At 42.9% G+C, this 23,011-nt stretch overlaps 1 protein-coding gene across 1 annotated transcript in view; it reads left to right on the top strand.

Moving 5' to 3' along the window:
* The window catches only part of CLCN1 (chloride voltage-gated channel 1), a 55,214-nt gene that overhangs the window by 6,907 nt on the left and 25,296 nt on the right, over positions 1 to 23,011 (top strand). Inside the window, exons 2-10 of the mRNA XM_062514892.1 lie at positions 3,439 to 3,659; positions 5,097 to 5,172; positions 9,718 to 9,776; positions 12,881 to 13,088; positions 19,479 to 19,632; positions 20,136 to 20,267; positions 21,740 to 21,868; positions 21,974 to 22,107; positions 22,874 to 22,951. Of these exons, the coding sequence (XP_062370876.1) occupies positions 3,439 to 3,659; positions 5,097 to 5,172; positions 9,718 to 9,776; positions 12,881 to 13,088; positions 19,479 to 19,632; positions 20,136 to 20,267; positions 21,740 to 21,868; positions 21,974 to 22,107; positions 22,874 to 22,951 (1,191 nt within the window). The remainder of the gene's footprint in view (positions 1 to 3,438; positions 3,660 to 5,096; positions 5,173 to 9,717; positions 9,777 to 12,880; positions 13,089 to 19,478; positions 19,633 to 20,135; positions 20,268 to 21,739; positions 21,869 to 21,973; positions 22,108 to 22,873; positions 22,952 to 23,011) is intronic.

Genomic DNA, 23,011 nt, shown 5'->3' with positions numbered 1-23,011 from the left:
TTTAATTTTTCAAAGGCCATCAGGATTCAGAGTGGTAACTGAGGACAGGAAGAAAACAAATGTCACTCCTATCTTCAAACAGAGCAAGGAGTCCAGCAAACTGCAGGCTGACCCACTTCAGCTCAATCCCCATAAAGGTGGTAGAACAACTCATCTTGGGAACCATTTCCAGACACATGAAGGACAGAAAGATGATTTGGAGTGGCCAGCGTGGACTTGTGAAGGGAAAATCACACTTAACCAACATACAGTTCAGTGATCAGATGAGACAGCCTGGTGGATGAAGGAAGAGCAGTGGATTATTTTTACTTTAGCAATGCTTTTGTCTCCAACCACATCCTGATAGTAAGCTGATTAAGTACAGGCTGGACAAGTGGACCTCGGAGTGGATTGAAAACTGGCTGAGCTGCAGGGCTCCGAAGGTTGTGATCAGCAGCACAACCTTGTGCTTAGTTGTGATGAGGCTAAACCTGGAGTCCTGTATCCAGGTCTGAGCTCCCCAGTTCATAAAACCTATGGAGTTACTGGAGAGGGTTCTGCAAAAGGCCACAAAGATGATGAAAGGACAGGAGAATCCCACATCTGAGCAAAGGCTGAAAGAGCTGGGATTGTTCAGCAAAGGCTCAGGGGAGGTCTTATTATCTGATGGAAGACTGAAAATGGTGGAGCATTCTCTTCTCAATAGAGCCCAGTCACAAGACAAGATGGAATGGGAACAAATTGAAACACAGGAATTTCTGTCTGAACATAAAGAAAGAGGCTTTTGCATGACCACAGGTTTACCTGGAGTGATTGTTACATCCTTGAAGACATCCAAAAGCTGTCTGGACACAGCCCAAGGCAACTTTCTCATGATGACACTGCTTGAACATGGTGTTGGACAAAACAGCAGGTGTCCCATCCAATGCTCAAATATTCCATAATTCTGTAATTACCTTAAGTACTCAGAGGAACAGCAGTGCAAATTACCTACTGGTCTACAAGATTATTGTCTTCTAAATATTACACGAAATGTATTTTTAATTCTTTGTCTGTAATGAAATCTCTTATCTACCCTTGTTAAATGACTCACACAAACCTGTAATTTACTTCTATTACAGAAAAACAAATTAAAACTGTTTGCCTGCATCTAAATTCCAAGGAGTTGTGGCTTCAATAGAACAAGACCCTGCCTCCTGTGATACAGACAAATTAACCTTCTCAGTTAATCTTCTTCATATTGCTCAACATTTTCCAGACCTCATTGTCCTTTCCAGCCTGGGGGGGGTTCCAGCCCACTTAACTGTTCCTCATACAGCAGCTATTCCATAATTTGACCATCCTCTGAAACTCTCCCACTTCTACTATGTTCTTTTTGAGACTAGGGGAAACAGAAAACAAACATTATTCAGATGTACTTGCACATTGCATGTAATTAGATATTATTTTCCTACTTCTTAACCATAGTTCTAAATAAATGCCAAAGAGGTCATTATGATCATTCTATGTAACCCCAAGATCTTATTCTTATATATTGCAAGCTTGCACAGTTGAAGAATTCTTGTGTATGCAAAGCTAGAATGTCTGTTCCTCCCTAATTGCTTCAGATTTATTGTGACTTTTCATCTGTAATTTTATTGCTCAATCATCCTGTTAAAGCCCTGTACAATTCTCCAGTCAGTCTGCTTTTATTCCTCTGAATAACTTACTAGCATCCTGTGAGCCCTTACCCAGACCAGAGAGGTATTTGATATTAATTCTGCTTGGCATCAATTTTGTTATCAGCCGTAGGGGACATGATACTGAGGGCAGGCAGCTTTATGTTCCAATTCCATACAGAAATAGGGCATGTTGGAAACCTCATTTCCATTAGTTTGAAGTCCATAATGCTCCAGGCTCAAAGGGCAAAAGAGCTGCAGGTTCACCTATGCTTTCCAGGAATGGTAAAAGCAAAAGCAGGATTAAACACATGGCAGCTATGCAACAAGGGAGTGACAGAAGAAATGGTCACCATTGTGTAGGAATTTTATTCCAGAGGTACATGGAAATCTTCCTCTTGGGAAGATGAAGCAAGGGCTAAGCAAAGTTCTCTTGCCTACACTTGTGTTTCAGTGCTGCATGTGAGCATGCACGTTGTGGCTGACATGATCTATTCACGGCCACACGAACAGCTTTGTTCTTAAATGCTGCTTCCCTGACCTGTGGTGAACTCGCTCACAGCACGACTCTGAGCAGTTAACTGCATGAAGACATGAGTGCTTTCCATCAGTTTACCTTTCACAGTGCTCAGACAGACATAGCAGAGCTGGTGCAAAGAAGGGAATATGATCATCCTTCATTTATGCCGCTCACAGTTTTGGGGCAGCTGTAATGGTTCAGGCCAATGCTGAAAAATCTTGAATTTCTGTGTGTTCTCTCTTCTTTAACCCAGCTATATTTCACAAGCAGTACCAACTACTCTTATGCCATGACCCTAGAAAACTTATTTTTTCTTTTTTTTTTTCCTTATAACTCATACCAAAAGATAAAAGACTAGACTTGACACTTTGTCTGGAAATGTGGAACAGGAGAGACTAAGAGGGTCAGGACCTGATGCATCACTGGCTTTTGATTAGGCAGGTTCACAGTGTGACAGGCAGTCTTTTCTGTGGAGAGCTCAGGTACAGCATCTTGCTCCACCCTGATTAGTAGCCCCTCAATGCAAACCCTCAGAAAGAGTCAGAATATCTACAAGAAGTAGTCCTTCCCCATGGGACTTCTCACTCCCCAGTAGTTCTAGCCCTTAGCTGTCATATGTTACCTTTATTCTCTTTTACTGTTCCATCACTGAGGGAAACCACTTGAATGCTATGTAGCAAATAAGTAGTGTAATAATAGTGCAGTGGATTAACAGAATATGCTGAGATACTCTGGAACAACCGTTCCAAATCCTTCCACAAAGATTTTTTCACATTCAGAACTTCTAGTCGTTTCTGCTACCAACCCAACTATTTTTTTTTAATATGTGTAGACTTCTCTCTTCTTTCCACTTTTCCGGATCAGTGTGTTTGGTTCTGTAGTAAATGGATCTTCTCTAAAAAGTATGAACAATCATCAGCTGATGATGTTTTACTACTGAATATGGAGGATTGACACAACTGATTCCGTAACAGTATTTCATCTGAACCTGATATACCACGGTAAATGATTCAGCCTCTTAGCTGAAACCACTACTTCATGGTGACCACAATGTGCTTGGAGTCAATACCCCCATGGAAACAGCAAGGGTCAAAACATTAACTAGAATGGATCAAACTAAAAAACACATAAAAACAAAGAAGCTTTTTAATTTCTTAAGAGAAGTGTTCGAAAAAGTTAAACATTTCCAGAAGACATGAAAGTTACTAAAGGACACCAGATTGGTATCTAAAGAGATCAGGTCCCACAAAAAGACCTCAGTCCTTCTTTTGTCTGCTTCAGATCCTCAACATGAGTGCTGTCTCCTGCCAGGATGCAGGTGATATGCTTATTATCTGGTTGGAGGGCGTACTAGGACTCCTTTATGGAATGCTGACGCCCTGCCTTCTCAATGAAGGCCTCTTATTTCCAATGCAGTTCTCAAAGCTGGGTCCAGACCCTCCTGTGGAGGGACTGTGGACTGCAGAGGAAGGCATCTTGACAAAAATGGCATTTGAGACCTGGTATCAGAACAGAGATATTAGAGATATAAATGCACTCCTAAGCAGATCTGAATGCTCAGCAGCTGATTCAGGGCAATGATCATGTTCCCCACATTGCAAGACTATATATAGGTCAAGAAAGGACAGGACTGTAATGACCAGTGTGACAAAACTCAGTATGATATTGTATAGACAGACACGTCTGTTCAGGTGGTCCTACCACAAAGTACACTTAGATTGGTGAAAATCTTCTGTAGGAAGACAATGGACAACCCTCCTGCCCAAAGCAAGGAGAATACCCTGCCCCTACAGAGACCTCATCTCCATATAATAAGATTTAATGATGGCATTTGGAGCAGTTTTATTTGAAAGGAGAAGGAAGAGGGGGTAAGAAACCTGTTGGCTGGCAGGGGTGGTGCCACTGGTACCAGCTGTGCTTTCTACCAGCAAGTTGTGTAGCCAGAACTGTGGTCCCTGTGGTACAGGGAAGCACCACAGCAATACCCTCTGCATCCCTTTCCTCTTTGAAGAAGATGAGATTGAAATATGCCAGGGCAAGTGTCAGCTGCAACTTCCCAGAGCAATGAGTCTTCAGCATGATGGGTCTGAGGAGCCTGCAGACTTGTGTGAGCTCATGGTCCTCATGGTGCCCAAAAAACAGTGGTCTGGGGCCATCCTGTCCTTCTCCTCCTAAATAAATGTCCCCAGCCCCAATTAGTGCACCTGCCAGAGAGCAACAACTCTCTTCCTAAGGCAAGAAAGCCCAGCAGAATGAGTGGGATTTGAAATATTTCACAAAGTCCATCTCTAATTTTTTTTTAAATGACTCATTCCTTTCAAAATATTCTATATACATAATGTGGAATAGAATCTGGCTCTGTAATATGACAGACAGTAATATGTTTATATACACCCCGGACCAGGGCCAGTCCTTGAACAAGATACCACAAGTACTCTTAGGCACTGCTGTTGATTCTGAACACCTAATAATGCAAGAGCAGGACTGTGAGCAATGGTCTTGAGCAAACACAACATTCAAAAATCTGTAATTTCTCAAAAACAGTCTGAGTTTAGCAGCTTACAGAACTAATTTCAACTCCCAATGTAAGTGAAAGTCGGAATAGTTTCCACCATTTATTCTCAGCACCTTCTTCTTCATTGGCCATTATCTCTCCACCATTCCTGACCAACAGTTTCCAGTGTCAACCTACAGCCCCTTCCAGGACTCCTGCTCCAGGTTTAATATTTCTAGGTAGCATGGACAATAAATGCCAGGCCTGGGATACACTGTCATTTATGGGAACTTCCTGCAATTTCTTCTGATTTATCTTGTCCTGGGCTTAATATACTGAGCTACCTGTCTCTTTGGAATCTAGAGATTGTATCCAGTCATGACCCTGGTGTACTTATTGCACAGTTTTTCCCCTTGTGACAATCTAAATTGGCTCTTGCTAATAGGTGTGCAAGCAGCTCCAGTTTAAAAAACTTGACAGAGGAAAGACTTTTTGCAGCCTTCATGCCAAAGAGTGGCCAGGTACTTCAACCTGGATGCACGTGCTTAATGCAGTTCTTCTTCACTTCCCCCAGAATCTTCCTACAAGTCAAAGCAAGAGGCTGATAGAAGGGAAAGGGAGGCCAGTGAATGTCATGCTGACTCTCACTATCATCCCTGTATCAGCAGACAGTGATAACAGCAAAGGTTATTGCTGCAGGGGAATTTCTTTGCCCTCATTTGCAATGGATTTATTATTCAGGCTGCCAAGAGAAATACTATCTTCCCTCTGTTTACCTTAGTCTTTATCTCATATTACCACCAGGAATTGTTTTATGGAAAACAGGCAAGGTCCCTGCTATCCTGGAGGGTTGGGTGTTTTTGTATGGGTATCTGCATTTAGATGGGGGAAGGAGAAGGAAAACAGGAAGTTTAGTCAAAACTTCACAGGATTTACAACTATCCTAGTAAATAAGGTACAGTAAAAAAATCTTCAACGGTAGTGATAACACATCTGTGCTACAACCCTTCTATTGGCATCCTGTATCTCAGTTATCTGAGATGGGACAGGACAAACACTGCCCACAGCTAGTACTTAGCAACCATGGTTCAGGCAAGTATTTCATAGCATTTGCTCCAACCATGACAGGAGCCTGAAATGGAAGCAAGAGCCAAGTGTTACTGTGAAAATTTTTATGGTGGATTAGGGTTCTGTTGCAATCAGAAAAGACAGTCCCTTTCCTCAATTTTAGGTGTGTTCCTGATTCCTTCTTTACTGACATTCACATGGCCATACATCAGTAGGAATGGAGAGCTGAGCTGGATGAAAATTGATTTTTTTACTTGCATCAAGCTTCTTGATCCAGTACATAAAAATATTAGGACTGTCCTTTTCAACCAGTCAGTTCCTCAAGTGTTCTAAATTAGGTAATGTGATCACTTGTCATAGATATCTATAGATCATAGGGCTTCAGCGAAATTGCTTTCCAGGCATTTGAAAGTGGAATATATATCAGGAAAATGAAATAATTTTTCTTGTATACCTCTAATCCCAGCCATGGCCCCTTGGAGGTACTCTGTCCATACTCATGGTTCCTTCTTCTTGACCAACCCCAGCTCATGCACACCACAAACACGTCCTTGAATCTTTCCCAAAAATTTCCCCTTCACAAGCCAGCTCCTCCTAAACCTTTCAACTATGACCTCACATCTTCATAGTTTGCCACATTCTACACAAGAATCATCATACTCCACTTGAAAGTATCCAATTCAAAGCCAATTCAAACCCAGGAGCCTGTGGCAGACCATCTCTGCACAGCTCATCACTGCACTTTCCACCCTCGTGGTGTTGGTCAGACTGAGTGTCATGGCATGATTGACAAATTAAATGGGTAATTATTCACTTTGCCTGTGCAGCAAGCAATCTACAGGGAGAAGGGGAAGAAAGGCACGAGCTGCAGATTCTGTGGGCTGGAATAATAAATTCACTAGCTTAAAGGTATCTTTAATAAGTTTTGATCATTAGAGGTCATAATTAGAGGTAATCTAGGAAATATGTTTCCTAGATGTTCCTTGATCCTTTCTGCTAAAAATGTCTTCAAGCTGACTACATCAGAGAATGTTCGTGATGCAAAATCACTCTCCAAGAAAATAAGAAATCCACTGAATCTACTTCAACCAGTTGAGTGTTTGCTAGTTCTCACTGACTTTAGCTTCTTTTGGATGCACAGTACAGTTAGAAAAAGTTTTCTCCTTTTCAGCAGTAATATTACCTTTTCATAATAACTTTTTTTCTTCTTTTGGTACCGGTATACACACTGTGCCTATTTGGTTGTTCTTGGTTTATCCTAAGACAAGACATGCATTTTCCTACCCCACTAGTAATACACCTCTTCATTTGGAAAGCCTTTCAGCAGATGAAAAGAAAAATTATTTAACAGAAATTACGAGGTGCTGTAGGGTAGATAATCACCAAGGGAATTGCGGGCTGCAATTTAAGAAGGGGGCAGCTGTAAGGGAGGAGGCATTCAAGCTGTGGAGATATGAAAACAATCTCCTAGGCAATAGAGTGTAAGCACAAAATTTTAGCAGCTCAGAAGGTCATCAATTTAATTGCAACCAAGGTCACAGTGGGTGAGGAAGAGTTACAGTGGGTGAGGGAATGTGTATAGACTATATATTTATTTCTGTGTTTCCTGACTTTCATGCTTGAAGTTTTCTCTATTTAAAGTAATCAAATAACCTTATTTCTATTCTACTAAAGGCTGTTCTGAGTTTTGAAGCCTGATGGTCTTTACCTGAGAGCTCACCAGCATAGTCAGATTCACTTTAAAGTTCTGAATGAGTTCAGATCTGGTCAAAAAGCCTAATTTTGCTGTCTTCTCTTTCAACCGATTTTCTGCATCTTGCTCTTGTTTCTGGGTTTGTTTAAGTCTCTCTGAATGTCATTTTTCTTCTCAATTCCAACTTACGACCACATTGTGATGTAGGACAAGACAACTTTGAGTTAACAAGTAATTTACCTTAGATGGCATCATCGACATGGATATGGTGCTCCATGCAGACTGTCACAGTTGGGTTGTTTCTGGAACTGGGACATAACCCTGCCCCTTTAAAGCTCATTTGGTTTTTGCCAAGTCATGGCATATCATATTGTCATATCATGTCATACTGCACTGCCATCCTGCCCCTATACTGATCTGTTCAAGATTTCTTCCAAATTCCTCTATTCAAACAGCTACTTCAATGGCTCCTTCATGTCCTTGTGTTCCTGTATTTGTCTGATGCCAGTTGTGAGATTTTTTTCCTCATTCTGCCTCTTCTTGAGTTATCAAAAGCTGATTATTCTCAAAATCTGCCCTGTTTCTGTCAATTCTGCTCTACTCAGTCTAGTATTAGTCAGTACATGTCCACTTGAATATCATCATATTATCTTGTTATTTCTCTGTGATGAAAGCCCTTAAACTTTCTGGTCTTTTTCTTTCCACTTTTTGCTGTGAACTCAACCCTCCTTTCAAGTGTCCTCTAAGAGTTCTCTGTCATTGTCTCTCCATATCCAGACTGGCTTACTATGTGCCCCTGCACAGCTTAAATTTCTATCTTTTGCAGCTGTTCAAGCCTCAGTCCATGATCTATTTCTTTCTTTTACTATAAAAGCGGTCTTTTCTTCTAGTCTCCCTCCCTCATCCTAGCCCTTTTCACAGCATTCTTTCTCTCCCAAAGCTCTAATTGCCTCCTGTAGCTCTTTGAAGCCTCCATGGGTATCTTGTCTAATACAATGTCCTAGTCAAGAGCTTTGTTCTCATCTAGAAGCTGTTGCCTTATCTGACATCTACTGATGTCCTTTTTCCTGCCTTTTCACTCATTTTTGCTCCATCTAAAGGTACTGCTTGAAGCAAAATATGCTTGCTATATCTTCCTCCTGTCCAGATTCTCTTCCCCTCATGCCCTTCGGTGCTAAGTGTTAAATAGTCATCAGTTTATCACCTTTCTCCCCTTCCTCCTTTAAAACTCCCCTTTTCACCTTTACAGTTTATTTTGTCCCATAGACTATCTTTTATATTATCTTCTTTACAGACTTGTGGACCTCTTGGGCCAGGCTTTCTCAACCACAGAATATATATATATATTTAATGACTGTTTCTCTATTCTGCATGCAGGGTTCTAAGTAACAATAACTCTGCCTCGCAAATTCCACTCCTGTCAGTCTGGGGTGGCTGAGGGCTCTGCATCACCATCTGCTAGAATATATGTATATGCAGTGTTGGTGGCAGCTGAAAAATAGACATGTTTTTTTGCTCCAGAGGAGGCTACAATCTGCTGGTGGGCTGGTGTACAGTGAGGTCATGAAGTGGTCTAGATCTTTCAGGATGAACCTGCTACAGAACAAACCAAAAAAAGCTCTAGCATAAGTAGAAGTCTCCAAAGTTAGTATGATGTGTGCTAATTGTATGGGCAGGGCATAGGCAACATTAAGATTGTCACTGTTGATAAATAGCTCTTGGATTATTTCAGGTTAAAAATCTCCTGGGAACAGACCATGGGAGAAGAGTGATTCTTCAATCATCCTTAACCCCCTCCCCACCAGCCTCTCAGAACTTTCACTATCAAGGCAGTAGGATGGAAAGGCTAGGAATTGTATTTCTGCATCCTGAAAAGCATTCAGGAGAAATAAATAAACGCAGAGAAAGGGAGACCTGAGAGAAAACTGAGAAGAGGAGGGAGAAAAATGGACAAGACATCCATCTTGGTTGATAGTTCTTCCAAAGCCTATTCTTTCCTTTATTGTCACGTAATATCCTAATTAGGACTGTAGCTGTAATTTCATCTATCACAAATATGTTCTTCTTGAAACACACTTTGTAGTCCCACTAGGGCCTGTAATATGCAAAGGGAAAAAAAAGGTGTATGAGAAGACAGCGTAACTTTCCTCTTGCATGCCATCAGGAAGTCTAGAAACTTTTGTGAGCCTTTTCAAGAGGCTTAGGTGCACCTGGGGAGTCACACCACGCATACCAGTCATCTGTGTTTGTGGCTAGTGCAAGATGGTTTATGACACCTTCCTCTTATTTTTACATCTTCCTCTAGCTCTCTGCTAATCTCCTGAGTCTGCTGGTAACCTCTGAAGCAACAACAGCACTCCATTGGTGAGTCCCTGTGGAAGTGCAGAGCAAGAGATAGAAAGCAAGACAGAGAAGCAATAAAGAAAATATAGGAAGAAGAGCTTTGGCAGGAGATTACAGGAAGAGTGGTAGGGGAGATTTGAAAGCAGTTGCTGGGCAGCAGCAGTGCAGAAAGGGAGATTTTTTTTTTTCCAGGGTGTTCTCTGTATTCTGTGTTTATGTTTATATCTGCAGATCTGAAAACATGGAAAAGATGATGAGTAAAGCCAGAACTTTATTTTTCATTAGGTCAGCTGTGCCAGCTGGAAAAAGTGGACAAGCTGTTGGATCTATAAGTTCTTCTGAGAGTGTGAAATAGAAGTAGCAGATGTCAGAGCAAATACGAGTTGAGAGTAGCTGCTTTGAATTTAACTAGGGTAGTGTCAGTGAGGCTGGAGGCTGTGACAGAGATTATTGGTACCTTGTGAAATAGCAAGGATTGTTAATAATTTCCAGAGAGCTGACAAAGCACTTTCACTTCCTAGGGGAAGAGGGAGACAGTTGATTTATAAGCTCAGTTGCATGGTAAGATCAGTGTTCAGGACACAGGAAATATTATGACATAAATCCAGTATCTCTACTGATTGCATATATTTTGTCAGGCATTGAAATGCTGAATTTCAGTTCCCAGTTGTTTCCTTGTTAGACAGTATCTGGGTGCAGAAACTAGAGGCAGAGATGCTGTTTGATGAGAGGTGGGAATAAGATGAATACAAAGTTCTTAGCTACAGGAGAGCTGGGTCTTTCCTAGTGCATAGGTACCACCACACACACAGTGATTGCTCAGGATTGCTACCATCCCATGCACTGGCTGAAGTGTATTACATTGTGGGAAGCACAAGTGAGGACTCAGGGGGATGTCTTCCTAATGAGGATAGTAAAGGTTTTTTGTTCAAGTAGCATCTGGAGTAATTTGGTTGGCCTTGGGGTCCTTCATGCTTTTATTGATGAGGTGAGTGAGGCTGGGGCAAGTTTGGAAGCTGAGAGGGATAGTTCTTGGGAAAATACTTCCAGGGTGGAATCATTCTATTTTAGGCTATTTTTATATCATTATTTCCCATTGAAATTCCACAGCAGTATCATGCAAGACACACAGTAGAGTTCGATTAGCTGGCAGTAGAGGGTTCATTTTGATACTGCAGCAGTTTCTAATGTGCCATTCTTGTGCCTCTTGAAAAACAAGAGCTAGAAGAGTGCACTTTCAGCTACAGGTCCTCATTAGTTTTCTGCAGTGGCTCTGATGAGTGTTCTCTTGCAGTACATACAACAGTGACTGAAGATCTGGTGCTGTATTACAGCTTTAATATTTGCTGGGCCATACTGTGCTCAGTTTTTAGGCTTCCTATACCTTATATTTTAGACAGTTCTTTTGTATTTTATACACTATATAGTATGTGCTATGCATAATTTTTTATATAAGCCATAATGACAATGGTCTCCCAAAAGCATCTCAGTAGTTTGGGAGCCTTTTTGAGGGTAACCAAATGTTTTTCTCTGATTTCCTAGACACAGTCACTTAGGAACTCTCCTTTATGGTGATTCATTTCAAGTTCTGTCCTACCTATGGGGCACAGTATTCCTCCAGAAAACAGTGCTTGTTGACAGTAAAGTGAGTGCTGGTGAGAATGAAACAGGAGAGCCTGTAAGTTTTGGGGCAGCACTGATATTGCTTTTGAAAATATTCAGTGCTTGCCTGGCCTGATACTAGTTGTAGGTGGTACACACTAACCTTACCCATGTGGATATTACTGCTAATGGGTATTCACATCTTAGCAGGAACATGGAGAATGTGGCTTGTACAAGAAATTGTCTTCCTTGTGGAGACTTTCTTTCTACCTTACTCTTGAGGACCATGCAGACTAAAATAAAAGCAAAAGAAGAAATGTTTTACAGGGGTCTGTAAAATGAAATTATGAGACCACTGTTCTGGGCCCAAAAAAGGGTGTTTTGCCCTTCTCTCCACCCCATCTTGCCTGCAAATCTCTTACTCAGTATGAGTAGCTTGACCTGTGAGATGCTTTTTTCTAGTACACCGAGTCTGGGACCTTGAACTTTCTGCCCCTCCTTAATTAAGAGCCCTCAGAAGACACATGGTTGCAGTCAGCACACTGACAGTACTGGGAGGTGTCTCTAGGCCAAGTTGTTGTAACATGCTTCTCATTCCTATTGCTGCCTGGTAGCTCACTGGTGTTGACTGAGCTCCTTGCTTCTCTCCCTGGCTGAGAGACCAGCAGCAGAGTGGAGAGGAGAAGCTGTTCAATGCTCAGTTTGTGGAAAAATGAGCATCAAGAAGAATTAAATTTCTGCATACACCTGTAATTAAGTACCCACAGGGCAGTTTGGTGATGTGCTTTGAAGTACAAAGTATTCCCCATAAGATCAGCTGGGGAGGCTAAGATTAGACTGTAATATTCAGCAGTTTATAGGCATGTCTGACTTCTTCATTAGGGCTTGCTGCTGTGAACTGTGGACTTAGAAAAATTGTCTTGGGACGCCGATTCCATCTCATTCCATCTCGCCATAGCTGCTGGCATCCTTGTGACTGTTGCTTTAGGACACCTGGTATCTGGGGAGAAAATGAGGAAGGCCCCTGACCCTTGTTCTCACGTGAGTGGGATGGGGAGCTGTGAAAGAAGAGATATCCTGGATAGTAATTTCTGCTTCCTCTTGTCTGTTTTCTGTCTCTGTGCTTGTAGCTCTGTCTGCCACACCACCTCCATCCCTCTGCCCCCTCCCTCTCCTTCAGGAGTTCCCCTCTTGCTCACACCTGATATTCAATCCCAGCAGAGTTATTGCCTTTTGCTGAGATCAGACACAGCACTGGGGAATCATGTGGCAGAGGAAGGTTGCTATAAATATAGTTGAACCCTTTGGGCAGGAAGGGAAGAAAGTGAGAGAGGCACAAGGAGGAGGAGGAGGAGGAGGAGGAGGGGCAGAGAGAGAAAGAGAGTGCAGGAACAGGACAAGTCAGAGTGGTCTGGGTAGAGAGAGAAAGGAAGGATCAGCAGAGAATGCGGAGGCCGTGCCCTCTGCAGGAGCACGAGGCCGTTCTTGGTAAGGCCCAAAGCAGCAGCTCCGTGACGGACGAGCGCGAGGAGGAGTAGAGGAATGGAGAGCTCAGGGAGCAGGACACAGGAGCCCAGCCCGAAGACAGCTCTGTGGGAGGGCACACCGCAATACGACTATGTCTGCTTTGAGAAATGCACCCGTTTCGGGATACCTGTGGAGGCAGGACACGAGGCCGGGGCCACAGGGGACGGCCTGCGCTCCCCGGAGAACTCCCTGAGCTACCCGCAGGTAGGGCTGGACAACGGGACACTTGTGGCAGCACAGCTCTCCCTGGGACCTCGCAGGGAGATCTCTGGGCTCTCCGAACGGCGCTGGCAGAGCACACATCCCTGTCCATCCCCAGTCCCACCAGCTCTCCCCTCTGCTTGCTGACTCCAGGCTGGGCTTTGACGTTCATGGCTGTGCTTACACCAAGGATCCTACCTGTAATTCAAGTCAGAGGCGATTGTCACCTGCCATGGATGCAACGAGACTTGGAATGGGCAAGCTGGGATGGGGGAAACTAACCAGAGCATTAATGCATTTGTTACAGCAAAGAGAAGCTGCAGCTGCCTTCAGCTGCGTAGTGATATTAAAAAAAGCAAATGAGTGAGTAAAACCAAAGAGAACAGTGATGTTTATAGACGGGTATCTATCTGCACAGCTGTGTAGATGAAGTAAAGCTCCCTGGAGTCTTTTCTCTGACCAAAAAGCCCTTCATGGTCATAGACCCATACATGTGTATTGGTATTTTTGATAACGTAATGGAGCTGTAGGTGAGGGATTTTCTAACATTTAAGCTTGACCTGACTATTGCTCTGGCTTGTACAAACACTGGTTCAGGAAAATATCTGGGGCATAGATGTACTCTGGTTACGGCTTTTTGTTCCGTTTTGCTCTGTATCTCCCTTACCTCTTCTTCTGGGACAGCCTCCTGCAAAGGGGAGGGTTTACAGCACAGTCCTGGTGTCTTATTTCCTACCACTCTGTTCTGATTAAGCTGATCTAAGAGAGCTTCGATGCAATGAAGGATCCAGTCAAATTGTGAGGACAAGATAGTGTGAATGTGAAATTCATAAAGTGGATGTTTCTCCTTAAATGAATACAAATCCTCTTGCACGGATGGCAAATGGTTGGGCAATGAAGGAGATTGCATTAATTGTCTCCTAAAGACTTACATGATTTAGTGAAAGGAAAAAAGGTGCATTTGCCATCAAAAAAATTTCTTCCAGTAGATAAGCATCCCAGTGGGGATAGTTACATGCCACATTGCCAAAGATCAGAGAATCAGTTCCATGGCCATATTCAGGGATTTCTGTTCTGAAACTGCCTAAAACATCTGAGAGTTTGTGTGTCTCCTACACTGAAGTCTTCCAAAACCGCCCCACCGGCTTTTTTGGTAGTAGCAGCCCAGATGGACTGGAGCAGTTTTGACTTTGTCTACACAAGGCAGTGCTTTGGCCACAGCAGCCACACTAAGAGGGTGAGCACAGAAGTGGGATGGGGTAGAAAGGTGTGTGTGCCCACCCGAGGCTGAGCTCCACTGGGGTCACGCCTGCCCCATGGGGTGCAAATGGGGCTGGAGAGCTGAGGTGGGTGAAGGAAATGCACCTTTGTGTGTGTGCCAGGGACCAGGAGTGAGCTGGGGTGTGGGGAGCTGTGAGATGCAAACCCTTTCTCCAGTAAAGTACATCCCAGTTCACACATATCCAGTAGATATGCCAGTACCACACACCTAAAACCACTCTCAAGTAGGCACAGATAACACAGTGAGGCAACACCACCAGTTCTGTGCTCTTGCTCCCCGGCACCAGAGTGTCTCTGTGCTCAGCTCCAGAGGCATGATGGTCAGTGCATGTAGATAGATGATCTCACATACAAACAAGAAGGCCATCAAACCCATGCATATCTTCAGGCAGAAACATCCCCAAGCAAGCATGCATTTGTGAAGACAATTTGCAATCTAAAAACCTGAAAAATATTACTAGAATTACTACTATTACTAGAATTACTACTATTTTTACTGAAAAATATGTCCTAGAAATATTTTATATAAGCAGTCATGTACACATGTGCATGTACATTTATCATGGAACTTTGCACGCAAACATATTCTGGCTAAGCCAGGCTTGCTGTGGATGTGTATATTTTGCTGGTCATTCATGCACATTCAGATACATTATGAATATGCACGTGTACTTTGTACAAACATGCACATAATTATCATGTAGTTAGCATAAAAAACAACCTGTTGGACATATTTCCATCCAGAAACATTTCCACACAGAGTAATCATTCAGATTTCTTTCTCCACTGTCATGTGAAAAAACATTTGACCGAGATTTTGATTCTGTTGTGCTCTTTCTTTTTGCTAGCTGTTGCCTTCTCTTGTACATGTGTTTTGGTTTGGTTTACACAGGCCTCAGAATAGTGAAATCTTGGTCTTTGGCCTTGGCCCATCAGATAATTTACAGTCAAAAACCATATAGTGGTTAATAGATAATAACATAATAGTAGTAGGATAATAATATATTTTTGACAATTAATGTGAGAGATAGCAGATATATGACAGATGATGTAATATACCTTGATAATAATATACATTATCCTACACTGTAGGATTTTGTATTGTTTTATTTTTGCATGAGAAAGCAGTTATAGCTGGTGAAGTATTTGAAAGCTGTGCCGTTTGTGAATATAGAAAGGGTGTTCCTGGCAGGGAGCTCACTCAGCAATACACAGATGGGTGTAGTGGGAGGATGTGCAGTAAGACATCAGGCAATGCAGTAATACAGAATGACAGGCTCACACTGAGATGTAGGTGAGAGAACTCTCCAGCCCAAGCCCCTACTCACAGTAGGGCTGACTCCAAAGGTAGGTCACATTGTCCAGAACCTTTTCCAGGCACATTCTGAACATCTGCAGGACTGAAGATTCCCCAGTCCCACAGGGCTCCTGCTCCTGTGCTGAACTACTCTCAAGTGGGGCTGGATGGGGACATGTATGGGCTTTCCTTTCTTGCAAGCTGTGCTTTTTTTCCTTTTGTCCATCACTGTGCCTCTCTGAGATATCTTCCTCTGATGTTTCCCTCCAACCCCTCTCTCCCTTTAGCTAGTGGCATTGCTGTTAGACTTCCCCTCTGGCACCTTTTCTTCAGGAACAACTATTATTTTGTTGCTGTTTCCTGTCCCTTACCTGTGCCTCATCAGCTGTGTGTCTAAGCAGTTGATTGAGATGTTTTACTGACATTTAAATTTATGTATGTTGTGCATTTGGGGAGGTTTTACCGTTGAGGTCAGATATGGCTTCTCTTTGGTGATGCATCAGGGGAAAAAATAACCTAAGGACAATAATTTTAGGAATAGCAAGATGGCTGCAAGGCAGGAGTGTGAGGAAAAAGAAGTACAGGCTAAGGCTGCCTCTATGGCTGGGAGCAGCAGATCATAAACAGGATGTACTGACAGAGCTGGGAAAAGGGATTTCAGGACTGGGGGATTCTGTGGGGAATGTATTTTTCAGTCTGAATGGCATGGGAAATGGCTTGGGCTTTGGATTGTGGGAGGAGGGCAGTTTCATACATGTGTTGACCCCTCAGAAAATAGCTCCCAGAAAAATCTTGAGATTGTGATGTATTTTTTCCCCTGAGATTCTGTGCAGCTTTTCCTCAGTTGCTCAAACAATGAAATTCCCCCAATTTTTTGGGAAAACAAAAGATCATTTGCATAGCTAAAAGCTTCATCTCTGAAAATAAAGTTACTTCTTTGTGCTTTCTCCCTGGAGGGTTTGGTTGGGGTTTGTTTTTGCTTCTGTTTGTTTGTTTGTTTTTGTTTGGTTGGTTGGTTGGGGGTTTTTTGGCATTTTTGTTGTTGTTTGTTTGGGGGGTTTGTTTGTTGTTTTTTGTTTGTTTGTTTGCTTGTTTTGGGGGGTAGGTGTATATTCCTCCCATCTATTCCGAATGGTATTTATACCTTCAGCTGGTTTTGCACAATTTTGGTGGTCTCTCTCAGCATTTAGCCAAGCAGGCATGATAGTGCCTTTTCTGGTTCAGCCCTTAGGTGGTAATTGAGAACTTATAAGATTGTCTTGATTTTTTCTGGTGCTCAGAAACCCTGTGTTCCTTGTGTTAAAAAGGGAGCAACAGAAGAAGGAACAGTCAGAGTCATACTGTGTTATATTTTTAGTTTTACATCTTCTAGTGGAGTGGGTATTTCTTGCCTAACCCAATTTTGCTGTAAGGTCATCCTCTGATTTCTGGATTCTTTCTCTGTCCCACAATCTCCTAACATTGTAGATACTTCCAGAATCCTGGAGAAGCAAAGCACATGTGTGAAGCATTCTTTAAATGTGTTGAGACTACCTGGTTTTCCAGGACAGCAACTTCTTTTTTAAGTCTGTGGACTACCTCCTTTTTTTATCATATCCTGAGTGCACCATTTTACAGCCAGGCAGAAGCAGTGAGCTAGGACACCATATGAGGACTTTCAAATTTCATACTATTATACTGTCACACTGTTCTATCTGGCAGATGGAAGATTCTAATTTGAATCTCATATTTGACACGGGCTTAAGTTGTATTTGACATAAACCCATTTCTCATGACCATTTAAAAGTAGTAAAATACTGGCTGAGGTAATGTGAAGATGCATTTGTCAAATTTCTGCCAGCATTTGGCATTTCTGTCTGAAAGACAGAGAAAAAAATGAGCACTTTGCTAGGTAGGACTGCATTCTGTATGTGGCAGTTACCCTATAGATTAAATTCTTCAGCCTGAGGTTTCATTGTCCTGTCTGTTTTAGGGGGGGCAGAGTATGGCCATGATTTCCTGCAAAGAGTCTGGGTAATTTACTTAGAATGTGTCAGTAATCATGTGGTTAATAATCGCATTAAATTTGTGTAGCTTCCAATACAGTAAAGAATGGAAGAATTCTTTCAGCTGTTCAGATAGGATCAATCTGTTTAAGAGGCAGCAGGTGAGCTATATTTAGAACAGGATTATTTTAAAAAGCATTCATATGGGTTCTGTGAAGAAAAAAAAAAAATCACTAGGATTTCCAAAGGGAGCTATGGCACATGGTTCAAGCGTCTCTTGAGGAATACATGCAAATAAATAAAATACTTAGGAGCTTCAGTCATATTTGTTATGTTGAAATAGTAAATGGTAGAGCACTGAAACAGGTGCTCAGAGAAGCTGTGTAAACTCCTGGAGATGTTTAGGAGTTGCCTGGACATGGTCTTGAGCAGCCTAATCTGGTTCACCTGGCTTTGGAGTTTGCAGGCTGTGGGCAGAGGCTTGGACTAGAAATCTCCAGAGGCACATTCCAGTGTAAATCTTTCTGTGAGTCTCTGTATCTGTTTTATCTCAAGAGAACAGGAACATCTCTTTTGTTGCCTTGAAAGGGGGAGGCAGGAACTGTCAAATAGAAAAGTCTCCTAAGTGTGTGGTAGTACTTTATCTCTGTCATACATCCTGTCATTCTCCATCTTAAGTGTCTGATTTTGCTGATCAAAACATGGCCCATTCTCTTCTTGCCTCTCAGAAAATCTCAGAGAAGCAGATGTTGTGTTGGGGAGGGAACAAAGGGTCACCTTGTCAGAGGTGGGAGGTGCATCAGGTGATAACCTGGTCTGAAATGAAGCCAAACATGGTTCACTGAAGGACATTCAAGGAGAAGAGGCTTATTCTCTGCTTCTCAAATGCACACCTTCCCCACCTGTACTCTGAAAGAGTGAGGTGGCATAGCTGCTCTTCAGGGAATCTGGTAAACAAACCTGGGGCACAGTCAGGGTTCTTTGAACTCCCTTAAGATGTTGACAAGACAGCTTGTTGACAACTGCCCAGTTTAAGAATTAATTTTGTGTAAGAAATGTCCCTGGTAAGCACGTGTAACTGATTGTGAATTGCATATAACCAACTGCATTTCAAGTTTAATATCTGAAGAAAAAGACCAGATTAAGAAATTAGGTATTTCAGAGGAATTAGAGATACAGGAGGATTTAAAATGCTGACTTGGGTAAATAATTGTTGGAGGTGTGCAGCAGCCCGTGATATTTTTGAGATGATGCAGCTTCTTTTCCTCCATGAGCACCATCAGTGGCTATGTTCCCTGTTAAGCATTCCTTGGCAGCAGGCGGAACAGATGCAGGACATTCCTGCAGCCTGTTTGAGAGTGTAATGCCTCTCAAAACCTTCAGAGATGTTTTACAGTGCTTCTGAAATCTATGAGACAGCCCTGAGGATGGCGGCCTCATGTGAACTACTTTGACCTTCTTTTGTACCTTCAGGAAGCTGTCTCTTAATGCCCAAGTGCTGTCTCTTAATGTTCAATCTCTCAGCCATTTTTTCCCAGGGCATTAGAGACAAATGAATATTCTGTGATCATACCTTGTACTCCACAAAGGTGGTGAAATGGTTTTGGAGAGATTGGAAAGAGGAAACTAGAAACGAAAAAAAAGAAAAAATAAATGAGCTGATCTGTCTGAGAGTTTCTGTGTCTCAGTCTCCCTGCTTGGTACATTTGGGTCTATACCTTGGATTTTTGGTAGATCTGTGTTGTCATCCTTAATGATGTTTGTGAAGGAGCATTTGCCTTACCTTTTCCTTATGATCCCTCTTGTTTTCTGCTTTTTCTGCTCCTCTAGCTTTATGGCCGATACACAGACCAGATAACAGATAACATTTCAGACAAGGAAGCAGCAAAACTGCTGAAGAAACAGGCCCAAAGGAACAATGGAAGACCCCTGAAACGTGACAGTCAAGTACAGATCAAAGAAGAGCACTATTCCAAATGTCAAGGTAGGGACAATTTATGTTTCGTTACCCTATTACCAGATATTGATAGGCCAGCAAGAGAAATTGGATTTAAGCAATTGTGACTGGGGAGAAGCAGAGAGGGAAGGAAAAGGAATCGAGTTTCATTGGGTTGAAAAACCTTCTCTATGTGAGCTGTCATCCTAGAAAGAGAAAAGATATGTTCGGAACAAAAAAAAAACAATCCCAAGTAAATATTTTTTTTCACAACAGAGCTCTATAATTGGAGGAAAATTACCTCATTGTATCAGACACTAAATTATACCCTGTGTGTCCTGCACACCCCCACCCCCCCTTTTTAAAATGTTTTTTAAACTAAACAAGATGTCACAGAACTTTGTGAGAGAGGGATGGCTATCAGTCCTTCAGCATGAAGCCCCTGATTCCTCCAAATAAATCCTTTTTTTCGTCAGCTCTCAGCACAGGAGAGACAGACACAGCTTCATCTATGTTCACTCAGTTTTTCTGGTTCACTCTTCCCTCCACAGACTGTGCTAAACGCATCCAGAAATATGTTACCAAGAAGCTTGGAGAGGACTGGATTTTCTTGGTTCTGTTGGGTCTGGTCATGGCGTTGGTGAGCTGGGGAGTGGATTATGCCAGTGCAAAGACCGTACAGGGTGGGTCCCATTCAGGTGTTGCAAAAGCAGCCAGTAAATTATATGAATGTTTTACAAAGCCCAGTGACCAGTGTTGCTCCTCCTTTAACATCATTGTCCCATCCCCAACCCTCACTGCTTGGGAAGTTTGAAGTTCTGGCAACATAGTAAAGTTAGCTAGGGAGAGGTTCTTTAAAAGGATGGCAGTAGAAAATTTGGAGGTAAGTAGGTAGAAACAAGGGATATGTGTGTGATGAGTCAAAGACAATTATTTTTAATTCCTTTTCTTTCTGCTCCCTTGAATATGCAGGAGCACAGGGAAGTGTTACTGTGGCCTTTCCTGTTATACTGCTTCCCTTTCTCCCCAAGAATATTAAGGAATGGGTGATGGGGGCAAGGGGCTCTTAGATGCCCTCCTGACACTGTTTCTGCTTTTTACCTCACTTTTGTTCTTTCCAGTTTTTACTTACACAGTGCCCTGAATTTTTCTGCCATCTAGGCATATAGTGCCCTTTCCTTTTGCTCTTTTCACAGGGATCTCCTATTCCCTTATATCCCTTCCCTGCATTTTTCCTGTGGTCTGTCTCCCTTTGCCAGCTACAAAAATTACAAGATCTTTCAGCCCCCATTTCAGTGTGCACACACACAGCCCCCACTACCACATCCTGTTAACTGCACTGTTCCTCTGTCCTTACCCTCAGTGTCCCAGTCCTGACTGGCACACGTATACACCAACCTTTTCCTCCTTGCTGCTGCAATTCCTCAAATTCCTCCCAACATTCCTTCAGCCTGGTCTTCCTCCCTCCAGAGCTTCCCCATCTACCAGGTGACTGGTTTAGTCCACTCTGAGGATTCCTGTCCTTTATCCTCCCTGCACCTGAGTCCTTTGAGGTTCTTTTTCCTTCTCCCCTGCCAAGTCTCAGCCTCTGCTGATGCTGTGTGGGGAGCCAGCTCAGGCAGGGAAGATGCAGTTCAGAGGAGCTGCAGTTCAGTTTGGATTCTCAGCAGCTCATGTTGTTGTACCTGGTTGAGCAATGGTACCACTGCTGTTTTAATAGCTGCTGGCTTTTGAACAGCTTACATTCTGCTGCTCTAGAAGGGAAATCACAACCAGAGCTTTTAAACTAGTATTTTTTTATGAAGGAATGATTGGTGGACCACTTTATTGTCCTTCAGAACCCACACAAGACCCTCAGACTGCCAAATGAAGACACTGCACAGTAATTTGTCCTCGCAGCTGCATGTAACACACCTTTTAATGCCACACTTATGCACATATATTAATAGTGTTTTCTATCCATTCCTGCAGAATGCCTGCTTTACTGGGGAACTCAAAATGCAATTAGGCTTGTCTCGGAAAAGCAGCGTGAGGGCACCATTTCTGAAGGAGATTTAGCATGGGCACGTTTAGCAATTGTGTGATTCTCTGGTGTCTGCCAGCCTGTTTGGAGCAGCTGTGGTTACTGGCACGTTCTCTGTTTGTGTGCCCACAGCCTACAAGTGGACCTACAGAGCGCTGCACCCGAACGTCCCTCTGCAGTACATGGTGTGGGTTGCCTTTCCACTCGGCCTCATTCTGTTCGCAGCCAGCTTCTGCCACTTCGTCTCTCCACAGGCTGTTGGTGAGGGCAGAAGGCAGAAGGCAGGATCTGTCCCTGTCTGTCTCGTTTTCCTTGTTCTGTTTGCCGGTGGGTTTTGTTCATCCCCCGCTCTGCTGTTGTTTTCAGGGTCTGGGATCCCAGAGCTCAAGACCATTATGAGGGGAGTGGTCCTCAAGGAGTATCTCACTCTCAAAGCTTTTGTGGCCAAAGTTGTGGCCCTCACAGCTGGGCTTGGAAGTGGCATGCCTGTGGGGAAAGAGGTAAATATTGCTGATTCCATGTGCAGTAGTGACCAGTGTCTGGAAGGTGAGAGTTGTCTGTGAAAGAGGAATCTATAAATGTTTTCTTACTTTCACCACCATTCCTCTTCTCAAAGCTCTGCTCTTTCCAGCAATACCTATCTTTCCCTGGCCATTTTCCTTCCACTTTAAAAGACATGACATAGGAAAAATCAAAGAACTCAAGTCATGTAAGAGGGGAAAAAATTAAATGGAGATAGGAGAACAGAGGAATATTGGAGGGTCTAGAGTACAAATCTTACGAGGAGTGGCTGAGGGAAATGGGGTTGCTTAGTCTGGAGAAAAGGAGGCTCAGGGGAGGCCTTCTCATTCTCTATTACTCCTTGACAGGAGGTTGTAGCCAGGTGGGAATCAGTCAATTGTCCTGGGTAACCAGTGAAAAGAGGAAATGGCTTCAAGTTGCACCAGGCAAGGTTTATACTGGATATTAGGAAAAAATTCTGCAATGAGATGGTGGTCAACATTGAAACAGGCAAATGGTGGAATCAATATCCCTGGAAGAGTTAAAAGGTGTGTGGTTGTGGCAACTGGGGACATGGTTTAGTGGTGAACACAGTGATGCTGCATTAAAGGTTTGATTCAATGATCTCAGAGATCTTTTCTAACCTTAATGGTTCTATTACTGTCTGAGATGGCCGAAGAGAAGTTATGAGGCCTGCAGTGGCTAAATGATTGTCAGTAACTGGAGGGCAAACCTCTCTGATTTTCTCTTCCTCTTCTCTTGCAGGGTCCTTTTGTGCATATTGCCAGTATCTGTGCCGTGGTACTCAGCAAGTTCATGTCAATCTTCTGTGGGGTGTACGAGGTAAGGCACATATCTCCGCACACAGTTCTTCCACAGGCTGAGCTCCTGAGACACCCAGGA

Source organism: Cinclus cinclus, chromosome 2 (assembly GCF_963662255.1).
Source record: "Cinclus cinclus chromosome 2, bCinCin1.1, whole genome shotgun sequence".
In the NCBI taxonomy this organism is placed as follows: Eukaryota; Metazoa; Chordata; class Aves; order Passeriformes; family Cinclidae; genus Cinclus; species Cinclus cinclus.
Note: the sequence above shows the minus strand (reverse complement) of the source record. Positions and strands in the feature narration are given on the sequence as shown.